We start from the raw sequence: 17,253 nt of genomic DNA, 5'->3' as shown, positions 1-17,253 counted from the left end.
TTTTAATTTGAAGTTTACGCTAGACTTCTTTATTCGTCATCATTAGCAGTAATAATCAAAACAGCATGTAGTCTTTTTCTGTAAACTTCATTTTTATTTCCTAAATATAAAACTATCGTACTATATCACATAATAAACTATAATACACGTATGTACGTGAATGATGCAGTACCTTAACATAAATACTATTTTGATAAAAACGTACAACAGATCGATTTTGTTCACGTGACGTACTTTCTCGTAAAATGCATGATCTACAGAAAAATAAAAGAAACGATACACATATATGATATCTTGTTGGTTTCTCTTCGCGAGTATGAGACTTACATCGATTTAAGAATATCGAACACAAGATGAAACTCATGTCTCGGTTTGTTCAAGAGTTACATTACATTTTGTAAGTATAACCTCTTGTCTTTTTTAAATTTCTCTATCGTATTCGTATTTTCATTCAATATTGATAGTTTGGAAATAGTACACACAAGTAGCATTTGTAATACTGATATACATGAACAGACACATGTCTGTTCTACATTGTCTATTGTTAACCATTTATTTATTAAGTACCGGAGACTGTTTGTACTAGGGTTTGAAATAAAGGATAACAGTTTCGAATTATCGATCAGCAAGATCGACTGAAAAGATCATGAATACCAACATTTACATTCCCTATTTCCATTTTGTCTTTCTGATTGAATAAATAAAGTTATCCTTTATTTAAAACGCGTTTTCCATGTCGAGTAAGTGGATAACTTCGTTTGTTATTAAGATTTTGGTTTCTCTTTCTCATCTTTTCCGTCTTGTCTTTATTTCAGATTTACCGCGTAAACGCGATAATATGATTATATTCCGGATCTTTTCTCATACCTTAATAGCATTTTGTACGTTAAATGAAAAATTTCTTTCGGTGTAAGTTAGTTGTATGTAGAAGTTATTTCAGTATAACTGAAAAATTTGTTTTCTTAACGATGTACGAAATATACATGTTATGTATATTCAATGGGATATTTTCCATAGTAAGTTCTGTGTTATAAATGATCAGATTCGAAAGCTGTATTTGCGACACCGTTCATCGTAGGAACTTCTGGCTTCTTCTCGCCAACGACTTGCCATTTCATAGTTTTCGAGTCGTTCTCTTCTGGTCCTTCCTTGCTCTTCGCTTTCTTCTCTTGCTCCAGCAATTTACGATCCTTCCTGTGCTCTGTGTATAGCCAGCTGTCCATACAAAAATTCATGTTAGCTCTCTAACTTCCTGTCTTATCAAAGACGACAAAGTAGTCATTGTACATTAATTGTACATTAATTGTACAGTAATTGTACATTATATTAGTGAGCAAATCTAGAAAAAATGTTTGTAATATTTCCTCCTCTTTTATTATCTTTTATTATTTTTCTCTTCCTTTACTAACTGATACTTCTATAAAATTATTTATTTAGTGACCATGAGGATGTCTCGAATGGAGTACTTTCGAAAATGGTAATTTTTCATGACACACTCAAAGATTACACGAGATATAATTGCCGTCGAGAGATGATCTACGAGCTGAAAGAAACTAGACGGAAGTAACATTACTAATGTGGTATTTAACTGAATCGATTTTGAATCGTTTATCTGATGATTTTCTATGAGTGAAGCTCTCCTAATGAACGTGTAAATTACTCTCATGTTTTAATATATAATGTTAACGCGACCCATTCAAAATTAGCTCACGATTCACATTCTGAATATCTATGATATGGAGGACTTACAACCGGTAGAACTTACAAGAACGCGACGACGGCTGGCATGGTCATGCAGGCGCCGACAATGAAGAACGTCCCCGGAAACGTTTTCATGGTTGCAGCGTAAATAGAACTGTACATAGGCCCATAGATGAGAGGCATCAGAGATTCGCAGACACCAAGCAACGAATTCACCTTGCCTGCAAATCAACGAAAATTCAGGTACACTTCGTTATTTAATCAATATACACAGTTTTCTCCGCTTCTATGCATAATCTTGTGTACTCCAAACACTCTTCTGTAGCGGGGCTCTTTGAAATTTTTATTTATATTTCTTTGTTAATAATATTCTTCTTCTCAAACCAAATAACGAAGAAAATCAATTTGCATATTACGAATATCGCAAAAATGGCACCAATGGAATATAAAGGGTAAAATCTTTAATAGTATGGTAGGATCATAGTATTGTGATTATATTACTTTAAGTTAATATAATCTAACATTATTAGATCATACTAAAATAGACTAAAACGAAATGAATATAAAGTCAGATAAAGTACGCTAAAATTGAGTAATTTAACTGAAATTCTTATGTTTGTCATATATGATTCATGATACTGGTTAAGTCTTAATATAAATGATTAAGATAACATCTTAGTATATGAGATAAAATACCGGTATTAGAAAAAACAGGAAGAAAGATGATCTCGAGAATAGTTGGATTGTTAGCTAGACAGGAAAACGTTGTTAGACGTTATTCCAGCTGAAAGGAAAACCCGTGGAAAATTGCTTAAAAACGGTGTCGATTTGACACGAAGATACGATGAAACAAGATTATCCTATTTACGCGGTTCTAAGAAAATGTACGAAGGTAAAAAGGCGTCTCAAAATGATCCGATTAGGACGAAGGCCGCTATATCACGCTGGACCAGTTTATATAGTTTCTAATTCATGGTGTCATGTTTCGAGCATTTAAGTGCAAATAGATACGTTTCATTACATATACAATATATTTCATGCAATGAGATCAAGTCATAGCTTTAGAACGGTGGAGATCCCACTCAACAAACGAATGTCTCATTTTTTAAAAGAAAATGGAGAGATAATTTGGAATTATTCAGATTATAAGTGATTTATAATTTTTGTAATTTAAGGTGATTTAAAATTCTTGGAATTAAAAGCGAGATCTTTAAAATTAGATAACTTGACATCTTTGAAATTAGAAGACATTAGAGCGTACGCTATGTTATATACTATTTAAAACTTTTATATTTGTGATTTAAAAATGACATTTCTTTTTCTATTGTCTATCATTTCATAACTAAATGTTTGTCCTCAGTTGTATGAAATATTTTGGTATAGAATACTCTGATCGAGTTTCTAAAGAATATGATCTATTCTTTAGGATTATCTATTAGGAATATCTATTATTCCATTGTCGTTCCTTCTAAATTTATATCAATAACAAAATAGTTTCTTGTATTTTTTTGCATGTTTTATCAAACTTGTATAATACCAAGTTCGTGATACATGTATTTCTGTCATACCTGCGTAATATGCTTCCGTGCCTAATTTATTCCAACTTTACAAAGGCCTTTGAGCATAGATGTTTTACAAATTATATAAAGGAATATTTTTAACACTTGTATCATAACGTTCACGTAACGGTACCTGTTACATGTTTTTCCGATCTTACAAAAAAAAGACGCATTTGTTTCAATGTCAGTCTGCTATGCCAAGGTAATAAATCTGTATTCACTTACCGAGTTCACTTGTAGATACGAGTTTAGATGCTATCGATCGCATCGCTATGAAAGATGTACCATTCACGATCTCGACGATAGCCGCTGAAACAACGATGTACAAAAAAGACATTTTACCTTATTGATTTCCTTTCTTGGAACTTAACGCATTATCAATTTGTGTGGGTAAATGTGCCATCTTTCACTTTAAAATTTATAATGAATATACGATATGACTACATTTGAAAAATTATAATTCATTGAAAGTAAAGTATTGCAAAAAAGATTGGTGGAATAATATTTTTATATACTATTATTAATATTAGTTATATATTATTATACTATATATACAGATATATACAAGTACTATTAATTTCGTATAGTAATATTGTTTTATGTATGTATTATGTATTTTTTTTCGTATAATAATATTTTCGCACCGTTTCAAAGAGAGAAATGTTACTCTTTAATATTATTCCATTTGTATTCAATTTTCACGTTAATAATTTTCGCAGATTCTTATTAGAAATATGCATTTTCAAAAGAGTCTAGTAAAATATACTTCATGCTATTGGTAATGCGTTAATGTTCGAGATGTTCATTTGATTTAACATTTATGTGAACATTTACCTAAATAAATCATCCAGTCCGTGATTGCAAATGCATAGACGAAACCAGCTAAGATCTTGCTCATAGAGCTCATAATCCCGACTATAGCATCGTCGATTTTTAAAATGTGACTGAACACACCGACAGATACCGCGGTTCCTATAAACAAAAATAATTTCACTCTTGAAAAGTGATTTACATGATAAGTACTGTGAAGAATTAAAAATTACTCCTTTCACCATCATCCAAGTCTCTAGCAGAATGGTTGAGAATGCTTAGTTGATTGATAACAATTTTACTTGACACAAGTACAATTTTTGCATCTTTTGGTTTCTGTCAACGAGAACATTGCAAGGTTCAATGATCGTACGAGCTGTTCAGTTATGAAAGAAGCAAATGACTACAAAAATATGTAAAACTAGTTTCTTTTTATTTTTAAATAATTATAAGTTTAATACAAAAAGGCAGTAAAATACAAAAGGCAACTCCGTTCATTAATTCACGTTTCAGCCTCATAGCTATGGGTTTCGAGGTTTCTGTGATTTACTTGAAAACGATGGCCAACGATTTCGTTTCGTAACAGTGCAACCTATTATATAATCGATTTCCGTTGCTTTCATGGATAGAATAGGCCAAAAAGAGTGAGTACGAGTTTAACGTGAATTCGTCAAGGTCTTTAAAAAAAAAAAAAAAAAAAAAAAAAAGAGGGAGAAAACGTCTAGAAAGGTGCAGTAAAAAAGTATAAAAGTACCATAATTGAATAGTGAACGAATTTTAATCTACCAAAAATTATGAAATTATTTAAATAGAGAAAAGAAAATTCAAGGCAGTAGAGATTATATTAGAAAAGTATTTCCTTGTAAAATCGATCTTATTGGAAAAATTTTCCACTAGAAGATATCTTTTAGGAATATGTGTCCTTAGAAACAATTGTTTTCGTAAAAGATACTTCTATTTGAGAGGCAGTTATCGCCGACAAAGATTCTATTTTTGTAAGAAATATAATTACACTCGTAACGACATGTTTTCTGTGTAGGATTGAATTTTATTAAAATGCAGCTTCGAGCGTGTAAGATATTCCAGACGATCGTTAGTTCCTTGAGTTTTATTCATTCACGTGTTTCCTCCAATTCTAAACGGCATTTTTTGCTTCTTTCATTAATAATCACGTGTAACTACGATAATAATAGGGTATTAAATGTTATTCTGGAAATTGTCGGAGGAATTGTTATCTTCCTTACATTGTCTTCATATTCGACCTTAATATATTCGATTCTCAGATATCAATCTTTTTATCAATTATTATCAACTCTAGTGAACAAAAAATTCTCCTTTACTTGAAGTAATTGATAATTGACATAGACATTTACTCATAAATGTGCGATAATGTATTGATATACTATCGATGAATCATCATGAGTTATGGCGATTCGTGTTTCATTCGCTTGAAGAGATTGTAGCTTTTTATTTTATAATCTGACCAGTCCGAGACGATCTGTAGATTATATTATTTCTCAAATATTTACTCACCGATTAAATTCGTCACCATGGCGAACGTGGTGAACATGCTGAACATAACTTCGTTCCAGTGGTACCTGTATCTCATATAAAGATACATCACTGCCATTTCACCTATAACAACAATTATCTGCTTTAGATCTTCGATTTTCACTTATTTCGTACCTCTTAGCGAATTAAAAATTTAAAAGAATAGAGTAATAATAATAGTGTCCATAGCTCTACCGCAGTCTTATTGTTATATCTCAATTTTATTCTTTCTCTAATTTTGTTTGAATCTGTTAGAATTTAAGGTGAACAGCAAGGAATTTTGTTAATAATAAAAGAATACTATTGTAGGGTTAACCCTGCAAAGTTTAAGATAAAATTTTTCTTAGCCTATGAATTATTAGTATTCATCATGAACTTTACCAAACTCAGTCAAATGACCGGTTTCAAAATTTATTTTAAAATTCTACATTCATTGTTATTTCTTTTATTCGTCTAACTTTATGTAAATTGTTATATTAACGATAATTGAGAAATTGATTGATCAGATAATATAATATAAGAATTTACATAAAGTTTGATGAACAAAAGCAATAACGACGAATATACAATTTAAAATTAAATTTTGAAACCGATCATTTGACCGGGTCTGGTAAGATTAATGTTAATACTTAATTATTAATAATAGGGGGCATATTTTCAAACGGTTTTATAAAGAAGACGTTGTATTGAAATTTGAGACCTATTTTACCTAAAACAAAACGTTTATCGTTTATTTAATTAAGAATTTACGAAGGTACAATATATTCTGTGTACGAGCGTGCGAAAGGGTTAAATAAGTTTGAATTCCGAATAACAAGAACGATAATTTAATTTACTCTAAACTACAATCATCCCGTACGTGTTGTAATTTCGCGAACCACGGGTTACAATGTTCTAAATTCAATGTAGGTGGAACGATTCCGCTTGCACAGCATGAAAGATCATGGTCAAAACGTTTTTCAGAATTGGCAGCTCGCGTTCGCTGCTATCTCTGCAATGTTGCTTCATCGTTCCACTGTACGTAATGGGCCTCGAAGTTGAAAATGACACGCGGAAGGCCGCTTAAGGTTAGGCGTTGAAACAAGCAAAAAGTTATGCCCGTTATGCCTGTCACTTTTTACAGTCGAATAAATTATTGCTTTCGAGAATTGATCCACGAAAGGATCAACCACCATTGACACCTCTTCTTTGATAGAATATTGCGATACGTATACAATAGCGTGCGAAGGTTTCCAATCAGATAGATTTCTCACTTTATACTCTAAAAAATGATATTTTACCAAGTTCTATCTAACATCCTGTAACAACGCTGTATAACAGCGTCTATTCGTTGTATTATCTTCTTTCGCTTATTATGTTCTTAAACTCAACATTACTTGAAATTCTGTTTGATATCAATTCTGGAACAAGATGCGAGAAATCTTTCTCATCCAACACTTTTGCATATCAACGTAATTGTATAGTTAACTTGTCTTGAGTTATAACTTACTAACTTAGATAACATTAATGAATTGATAAGTTGACGAGTTGTTGGGTTGTTGGTCTTTATTACCTGAATAATTTCTACGATCTTACGATTTTACGTCGGATAGGATATTAGCTGTCTTTTTATTCAGATATTATGAATAAATAAGGGTCATGACTCAAAAAAGGTTGTGAGACTCTGGCATAATATTGGGTTAGCAACTAAGGCATTACCACCTAATGACAAAATCCGCAATCACTTAGTTGTCAACCCAATACATGTAAAATTCAGTCAGATCACGTCGACAATAATAATGAAATATTCAACATCATACCATGATTGAGCGAAGAACTGAAAACACAATTATGCGTGTTTCGTCCATTGTCTCTGACATTTTGAAAAATATTGCCTACTGGAAGAAGCACTTAAAAATGCTGACTTTATCCTTTCCATCTTCAATGGCCATTACGAAATTTACTTTTTCCTATCTACTTATTTATTCTCCGGACTTCCTTTCCTCATAATCCCATTGTATATGAATGCATGCAAATCTCTATCGACGGGAAGCGTTTAAAAACGAAATTACGAACGATTAATGATCGATAAAAATTGCAGAATTTTATGCGATGAACGATACGAGTATTGGAAGAAAAAGAGTTATGTTCTTTAAGTAGAAAAACAGGTAAATTCCAGCCTGCAAATGTTGGAATAATTTCTTCGAATTTTTAGCTGCAACAATCTATTTATTTATTTTAACTTTCTTTGATTTTGAAAATCTCCATTCCTGGAATTTACATCATTTACTATTCCGGATCGTCGATCTTTCACAGAGGTAACTGGAATAACTTAATCGTGGTTGAACCTTCGGGTGGCTTGAGAAGCTATAAACACAATCAAAAGTTATTCCGAATGATTTCGACGCGTTATTAAGCTGTATTACATAAGGATATACACGGCGTTACACAACAAGTTCGTTCATCAGGTTGTCGAGTTAATCGTTTCCGTCGAGTTTAGGCTATTATCACATCATTGCTTTGCTTTTCTCACGAACATTCCTTCAGAATGTCAGAGACAATTCCACGATTGTATTTTTATCGATCGATTCATCTCTCAAATTTTATGTTACTGGATAAATGCTGGTTTTTCTTGAATTCTTCATCCTTTGGAAATTCATTTCACACAGTATAATTAGACTTAGATATGAGTTCGGTGTAATTGTTTTAATCATAGCATAAGCGCTTAAAACAATAATGTTGGGTATTCGACAGCTCGTCATGCTGGTTATTTTTCATTGAAGCAGTATTTTTAAATATAGTTCCTCGTCGCTTGAAACAAAAATTCTAATGGAACTAGAAAAAGAAGAAAGGAGAGAAGATCGGCATGCCTATCTAGTTTTTGAAAAAATTAATCGAGCGAAATGATGAAGGATATAAATACCAGAAAAAAATTACCTCTAAAAATTGCAACACTAATTTCTCAATACGATTTAGGAATAATTGGCACGAAAAAGAAAAACTCGACGAAAAGATATTGGTACAAAATTGGTCACGTTCCTTTCCACGAAACTCGTCAATTATCTTATTGTCGTCGATCTAATTTGCATGCAGACTACAGCGCGATTTGTGTACCGACTTGTGTAATTTCATTTAATTCGAGGATCACATTTGAAGACCGTAAGGAATGTTGAAAATTGCTTGGAGATTATCATAAACGGCAAAGAAATTAAATCCAAGTTCTAATGCTAAAATAATTATTAAAAGGGAAATGTATGTAGGAATTTACTTTGTGTTTTGATATAATGAAGATCAGAGAGTTAAGATTGCTTCATACTATATTTCGTTTCTAATTTAATTAATTTACTCGTTAATGAATCAAGCAATTACGATCAATAGTGATTAAATAAGGATGCGAAAAGAAATTTTAGCAATAAAAAAGGGTAATAAGGCGATAACCTTAGAAGATAGAGGATATGATAGACAAAGCAATGCAAGGCATAAAAAAAAAGAAAAGAAATGTATCGTTGAAAAGAAAATATATTGCAAAGAGATATGGGAAAGAAAATTTATATAATAAAAAATTAGATTTTTCTATCAAGAAGACTCCTAAGATTTCTATCAATTTTCTTCTTCTCTTTATAATATATAAACTTTGACACATGACCGATTTTCCTATCTCGTTATATCATAAAAGTTACTATAACCCTTCAAACCATCAAGATTAGACCGATTTCCGACGGTCAAAGATCTGAAATTACATCAAGCTACTTAGGCCATCAGACCGCATTAGCATACGTGCGTATAGAATCTAGTTCTAATAGGTATGTTGACTTCGCAGACGCACTACCGGTCATAAATTTCAGGCCACTGTCTTTATTGTCTCGCTTTCTATATCTACGGTCTCGTATCTTCCTTCCTTTTTCTTTCCTCCTCCTCTTTAACAATATATTTCTCCGTTTTATTATCACGTGTTAATTAAATATTTAAATGTTTCATTGTAAAAATTGAAGAAATAGATTCTCCTCTCTTCTTCTTTATAAGTGTAATATTTCTTTGTGCCGTAGAGATTTCAATACGTTAATTAAAATAATTTATTTCTTCGGTATTTTTAATGAAAGATTCAAACGTTTCATTGGTTTATTAAAAATTTCTTAAAAGACGAAGAAATATACTTATAGAGAAGTATTAGAAGGTCGTGTAATTTCAGTAGGGGTTTCTTTGAAACAAACGTGGATTTATGTTACAGCAACAAATTACAAAAATATCTAAGTATCGGTTATCGTTTCCATTCTCTCGTCCTTCGGTAGTCGTTCCTGTCGATAGGTAATTGTAATTAATAACGTGATGAAGGTTTGTTGATGATTTTCTTTGATCGATAACGCGTTCATGTGCGAACCAATGTCGAAAGGGAGTACACTTGAACTCGATCGAATTAAACAGTGATGATTAATGAATTAGCGTACGTCAATTGCACGGTCCAATTATACAATGTTTCGGATAATTGATATTAATGTACCTTCTGTAATTGACGTGTCAATAGATCACTTATCGTACCAATTCTTTAATCTCATATTTCTAGAGCATTGTTTATTACTATTTTTTATTATTGTTTATTATTTCTATAAGTTGAAATAATATATAATAGACGGATCGCGGATTTTTACGAATTTACGCAAAATCTAAAAATGCACAGAATGCATATAGATACGTAAATCTCTGCTTAAGTTCCCTCTCTTTAATCGTTTTCATAAAAATATAAATTTGTATAAAAATCTACGATGTAAGAATAAATATTGTATTTCTGAACTTTGCAAGCTAGTTTATTATATTTCAAACATGTGAGACACATCAAGACACAAATTCGAAATTCCACCAAGATCTTCTGACAACTGAACAAGATTTCTTATCGATAAAATCTTTATCTGCGACTCCTTTTTGTCATTTTAGAAACATAAATTTGTTAATCTTCCTTTTGTAATGTCAAACCGAGGACAATATTACAAGGAAGACAAACAGAAACCATAGGAATATGCACGGACGTCTAATTGTTGGCCTTTCAAAATCAGGAAGAAGGCCATTACACGAAATTGTTATAAGCAGCATGATTACTCAGTGCTCTTAGTAAGACGAATAAAGACGCAACGAAACATTATAATGTCCGGCGTATTAGCGGTCTAATTAAATTATGACAAGGACGCTCGCCTTGAATTCCCTGTTGCAATACGAATTCGTGATGCGCTAATAATCCGTAATTGACGGATGGAACCGTATTGTCGTTCGAGATTAGCATCGTAACCATTCGGAGAAAATGGGGACACTAAGTTCACTCGTTGTTCCGATCAGAAAAATAATTGATAAAAGAGATAATCACGTTAAATTTAATATTGGTTAAATTAAACTACATTTTTATTGGATTAATGAGATAATTATCATCTAGATACGCCAAAGATGTATATTAACATTCGTTCGAGATATTTGTATTTAAAATATAGAGAAAAGATAAGTTCAATGGGGAAATATATATACATGGACGATATATAAAAACAAATTTAACATAGATATTACAAGATTGCAGTTGAGAACTAGATACGCGTATGCTGTTCGAGATATTTTTATTTAAAAACAGGAGAAAGATGAAGATGGTCAATTTTACAGAATAAGAAAAATTCACAGAAGAATTTCCTTATCGAAAGATCTATCGAAGAGTAAAAGTCGAACGAACATCCTATAAAAAAGCAATAATTACAACGTTACAAGGACATTTGTTAGGATCGTGAAAGAACAGGACAATTAATCACACTTTCACTAGCGCCCCTGCGCGAGCTATCGCAATTTTCATGTTACGTGCGTATCTCCGCTCATCGTATGGAATATATGCAGAAACTATTGGAAACGCATAGCACGGACTACATCCATCTACTTGTTGTCGATAATTACAGCTCATTACATCTATCTCTATCTCGTTCTACCTCGAAAACCCCGATTTTATCATTTTTATACCGTACCTAGCAGTTTCCGCTCTTTTCAGTGGCCTAAATGTTGCAATTACCTTTGGAAACTTCTGTTGGTTACCGCAATAATACTAGCGAGATTAACGAGAGTTATGCGAAACTTTTCCTACTTTCACTCGCCCGATACAGGCTTCGATACAAGAGTTGATGAACAGGAGATCTCTGAATGTTTGATTGGACGTGTGAAACTTCTTCGATATGGAAATCGTGAAAGTTGCTGGAAAGAGACGTTTAGCGAAGGACAAGTATTTGTTTGATGACGCGCGAATTTATCAGGTTTGTAAACAATCTTCGAATAAAATTATAAATATTGTAGTAGTAGCCAATATTCGGATCGTGAATCTTTGTAAATTTAATTTGGATTTGTAGGCAAATTCTCAGTGGTTTATTTCAATGTCTTTCTCTCGATAATCATTCGATCAAAAAACACGATAGACTCAAGAAGATCTACGCATTAGATTAAAATATTTACAACGTTATTTGGAGATTTTCAGGAATTGATTAAAACGAGACTTTTCGATTCAATATATAATTGTATTAGATAAGAACGATCTACCTCTGAGTATTATGATGCAAAGGGTAAACGTAGAATAGATAAAGATACATAACAGAGAGATCGCTACACATACACACAGGCCACAGACCATAAGAGAGAAAGGAAAGTGTAATTACGAACGTGTCAGATGCAAGGATTAAAATATGTTTTTGTTAATGAAATTTACAAAACTAGCTGAACTAGTTCACGCTCCGTCGTTTTGGATTAATTCGATCAAATTTTTGCGTAACTTTCGAGATAACGAGTTAAGAAATTCTTATAGATTTCGAAATTTCTGGCTTTCATCCCTTGTCAAACTTACGATACGAACTAGCAACCTTCCTATTACATCGAACAATTAATTGTTACGTCAAACGTCTAATACTTTCTTCAAAATAGAAATTCTTATTTAAGGAATAAGAATTTTGCTTCCGCAAAAGTAAAAGTCTAATAATTAGATTTATAGATTTCATGCATTTGTAGGAATTCTTTCAAAGTGCAAAAATTCACACAAAATGCGTAAGTATTCAATTATTCTTTAGAAATACCCAAAGTAAAGGGCTAAGTACCCATGGGAATTTAAAATAGATACAAATTCCTATTTTAGTTCCACTCCTATGATCTATTAGTAATAAGAAGAAAATAAATAAAAATCTTACCATAAAGTGGACCAATCACAACCATAACGATGACCATAAGCACCAATACCCTTTTCTGCCGATTATTTCTACCCTGTTTAAAAGCAACACGAAAGGTCTCTTCAATATGCTTAAACGCGAAGAAGTCCAAGATCGATGCGCACACGGTCATCTTCTTCGTCTCCGTTTTCTCCGCCCTTTGCAACAAATGGGGTTTAGGTGGCTCCTTAATCACCACTAACCCATAAATGAAGCTCAACACGTAACACACGGTCGAAATACCGAATACACCATAAAATCCAATTTTCAGATACAGTATTCCGGACAACGCCATTCCGATCGGTACACCAAGCGACAAGAAAACATTTGCAGCACCAATTCGAAGCGTCCTGGACTCTACCGACGTGATATCCGCGATATAACTGAAAACACCCATGAACATGGTGAACCAGCCTCCCGTTAACGCTGGCCAAAGTGCTTCGAAGATACCTGTGGCTTCCATAGGAACCTCGTGAAAGAAGTAGGTGCACAACAACATACTAACGCTGCTTAAAAATTCACCAATGATAGGTAGAAGCATACACGGCTTCCTCAATCCTGTACGATCGCTCCAGGCACCCATGAAGAGGATCAAGATGGTAGGTAAACCGCTAGACAAAGCTGTTTTCCATGTCTGCATGCCAGCAACCAATTGTTGAACAGCAGTTTCTTCCATCTCATAACCAGTCGTGTTCCTTCTAGCCAATGCTGTGCAGACTTCATCAGGATAAGCCAGGTTTACTCTACACGCTTTTTCCAAGCTGAGATTCTGTGTGGCCAGAGAAGCTAGCATACAGGGTATCACGTAGCAGGCGATCATAGGCTCCACGGTGATATTACTGGTGAAGTAAGACCATTTCTGGCGCAATGTCATGGACTTCCAGACCAATGCTTTGTCAGATACTACCTGGTTTCCAGTGGTGTCACCACGTTTCTTCTCCATCGTCGATGAATTATTCGTGTCAGCCATTTCCTTAATAAATAAGGGCAGACTGAGCTATGTCAATGGTACTGAAGTATTCTTCGTGGTGTGCTACGTTTCTTGTAGAGTCTGTGTCATATAACTCGCTTTGCTCCAAATTTTTGATAACTGTTTTCCTTTGCAGATCCTTGGTGTTGAGTGAAACTTCCAAGAATTTTTGAAGATAATTAAAATCATGCGGATGGATGCGAAGATACAGTCTTAACTGGTACCAAATATTCAACCGTTCTCCAGGGATTTTAATATGGTAGATTTTTTCAATTATTCACATCGTCTGATAATCAGTTCAATTGGACGATTCTTCCTTTTTCGATACTTCTTCGTTGACTAATTACCTCTGGACCGACTTTAGATGTACGTATTCTTTGAAATTGTATTTATTCGTTGATATACCGGTTGGTTGAATTTCAACCGGTCCGCGGGAGAGACCGTCTAACTGTCTACTCCTGGCTAATGCACCATTGTGCATTACGATACGCATGTTACCTCTTTTCCCTTCTTCTTCCTCTCGGCCACCTCCTGCTCCGTGCTGTTCCTCCACCACCTCGTGTTCCCTCCATATTGTCCCCTCTGAAACTCTTCGACGATCCTACTCCACGTGCGGGGAGAGTACATCCGAGGGTACATCCACCTAGCTGAATATAACACTCGTAACACGATGAAACGTCGTCGGTGCCAATCGTTTCTGCGACGATCGACAACCACGCGCTAACGTCCACGCTTCCGGTTCCGCTCTTGGACGCTTTTCGGGTCAAGGTTAACTTTTAGAGTCGATGCACGAGGGTTCCTTTCAGTTTTACAATCGCAACGGAGGGTCTTTGAGATTTTATAAGAGATTGTATGCAACAGAAATTTCTGTTGAAATTACAAACAATATTTTAATTAGCTAGGAAAATACAAATTCCATTGGGATTTTATAGGGTTTAGGAAATTTCTAATTTAGACTTTGTTTCGTCAGAAAGATTTAAGAAATCATCGTTTAATCATACTGTAATGTATTAAAGGGAATTGTAATTTGTCTATAGATATGAGATTTGATTCTTCAAAATTTTATAGAGATTTCATTTTCTTTTTTATATCTTACATTAGCACGAATTGTAATTTATGTATAGAGGTAAGGTTTTTAATTCATCGATTTGTTTCTGTTTGTTTTCATATGTCCCGAACGTTTTACTAGAGTCAGACGAATGTGGGTCAAGCGCGAAACTCATGTTTGTCTCGTCGAATATCACGTTCTTTTTTCGTCTTTATTAAGATTATGTCGATGTGTTAGAAGTATGAGGACAACTAGTCCTGATGTGGTAGCGTTTTTAGAATCGGTATGTTGTAAGAAATCGTTCCACAATATTCTTACCTTGCCTTGATATTGCCTTGGGCAGGCAATCCTTTGTAAATCTCCTGACAAATATCGAATGATGACGCAACAATTAAAAAACTACTAATTAACTAAACGATAAATGTATTATATTTATTTTCGATAAAACTGACCTCAAATTTTGATGTATTATTGATCTTCTTTAAAAAACCATCCGCCAAGATGTGTGTCTCTTATCAATAATTAATAAAAAACAATTTTTTCCACGGATTAAAAAAGAATTCAATCTTGAAAGAGTTAATTTTATCAACGATGAACGATTCAACGAATCAAAGATTCCTCTATCTCATAAAAATCCAAAGCAACTCGTCGCCTTTCGTCTATTTATCCTACTAACTGCTAGAAAGGATGTAAAGACACCTTGTTATTCTGATCGTGGTCGAAGATACGCGTAAACATAGCGAGTACCGTTGAGTGCGACTTCTCTCGATAGGGCAGTACCGAAGAGCCGTTTAAATGTAGCAATTTGTTGATAAAATAATCATATCTGGCCGTCTTGTCTTCTACGACTAGATCCTATTTCAGGCAGGGCCGTGTCCCAACCCTTCTGAGGCCATATAGAACGATAAATCAAAGATTGTATTAAGTAGGTATATACTCAACGACGACGATATGCGCGCCGGACCTTTCTGGTCCCGTAATCACGTTTTGTTGGGCGACCAATTGCGACGAATTGGCAATTACGTTCCTTCGTTCCCGCGTTGCCCGATGGCCTCAAGATTTTTCTAGACCATCGAGCTTTCGTTGAAATTTGGTCATTGCCGTGATACCTCTATTCGCTAATGAATAAGTAGTTCACAAATATAAGTGACGATATCTCTTTTGGGTAGGAAAACTGAATATACATGAATTCTAATAGAGACACGTCTATGCTTCTAAATATTAAAATACATTATTACATGTGCTCATGGAAATCTGGAAATTTATCCAGCTTTCTGGACAAAAAATGCAATTATAACATTTTTCACTCAGCTTCATAGATATTCATCGAGTTTCACTATCAACACAATGATTTAGTATTCGCTATGATCTATTCCTTTCTTAATGGAGCATATATATCCAATGAGTGTTTCTGATCTCTTTACTTTTAATTAATCTAATATACGTTATAATGCAGTCCGGCAGTTCTAATGCTCTAATATGTTCACAATATTTTTATTCATCCTACCGTTAATATGTCTCAACATGTTTTTATTTCTACCTACAATTGGAGATTCCTTTATGAATTGCTAAGTTACTTTAGAAATTTGTTTGGAGAGACAATGGTAGTTTGACAAAGGATTTTCTTTTATTTCAGCGTGACCTAGTCAATGTCTATAAACTTATTCAAGCTATCGAGTCTTACATGTCCGCATTTTGAAACTATCAGACTAATTATTATCAATTTCTGCAAGGAAGAAAAATAGAAAAAGTTTAGGTCGAAGGAGTTAAAATATGATATTCAAGGGATGTTTTATAGGAATTGTAGGGTTGAAAAACGTAAAAATAGCTCGTGGCAGGATTAAAGGTGTAAGTTACGGCCCTGGCTCTTAAGTCGATCGTCATAACGCCGTCAAGTGAGTAATGCTCGTAATTCAAGCAATGCTATAAAATATTCGATTCAGAGTCGTAACAGACCCGTTGTTTTCGTGTTTCTCCGGCACGTCCGCTGACATCGCGCGCTTCATCTCGGAACAGACCGGCTCGATGGTCGAGCGACCAGCCGAAATCCGGTCATCTCGTTCTTTCCTTTCATCCTGCACGTTTAAGTCGGTTAACAAGACCGTCGGTTATTTAACGTAGATTAGTCTTTCTTACAAAATTCTGTGTAAATTTGTAAAAAAATATAATTCTTCACTTAATTTTTTGGTGAAATGTAACTTCTAAATCAAAAGTTTAAATATATCATTAAAATTTATAAAAAAAATTGACTGAAATGTATCTACATATAGTCTGTGTTAATATTATTATTCATCATTGCAACCAAATATTCTTGAACGCATAAAGTCGTTCCATTAACAACGTCAAAAGAGCTACATTTCCTAAATTCATTCTTAAAGATGATTAATATCTTACGATAAGTCAGGATGAATTACTTCACATTTAAATACA

General features: G+C 33.7%; 1 protein-coding gene across 1 annotated transcript; it reads right to left on the bottom strand.

The window, feature by feature from the left end:
* Positions 1-73: 73 nt before the first annotated feature.
* LOC126914342 (solute carrier family 46 member 3) lies at positions 74-14,305 on the bottom strand. Its single transcript, XM_050718144.1, has 6 exons — positions 12,788-14,305; positions 5,604-5,705; positions 4,095-4,232; positions 3,486-3,569; positions 1,766-1,922; positions 74-1,215 (listed from the first exon to the last, which is right to left on the bottom strand). The coding sequence occupies exons 1-6, from the start codon at positions 13,773-13,775 to the stop codon at positions 1,029-1,031; spliced, it is 1,656 nt and encodes a 551-aa protein (XP_050574101.1). The 5' UTR covers positions 13,776-14,305; the 3' UTR covers positions 74-1,028.
* Positions 14,306-17,253: the final 2,948 nt, after the last annotated feature.

This window comes from Bombus affinis, chromosome 3 (assembly GCF_024516045.1).
Source record: "Bombus affinis isolate iyBomAffi1 chromosome 3, iyBomAffi1.2, whole genome shotgun sequence".
Taxonomy (NCBI): domain Eukaryota; kingdom Metazoa; phylum Arthropoda; class Insecta; order Hymenoptera; family Apidae; genus Bombus; species Bombus affinis.
The sequence above is the reverse complement of the archived record's forward strand: the minus strand, read 5'-3'. Positions and strand labels throughout refer to the sequence as shown.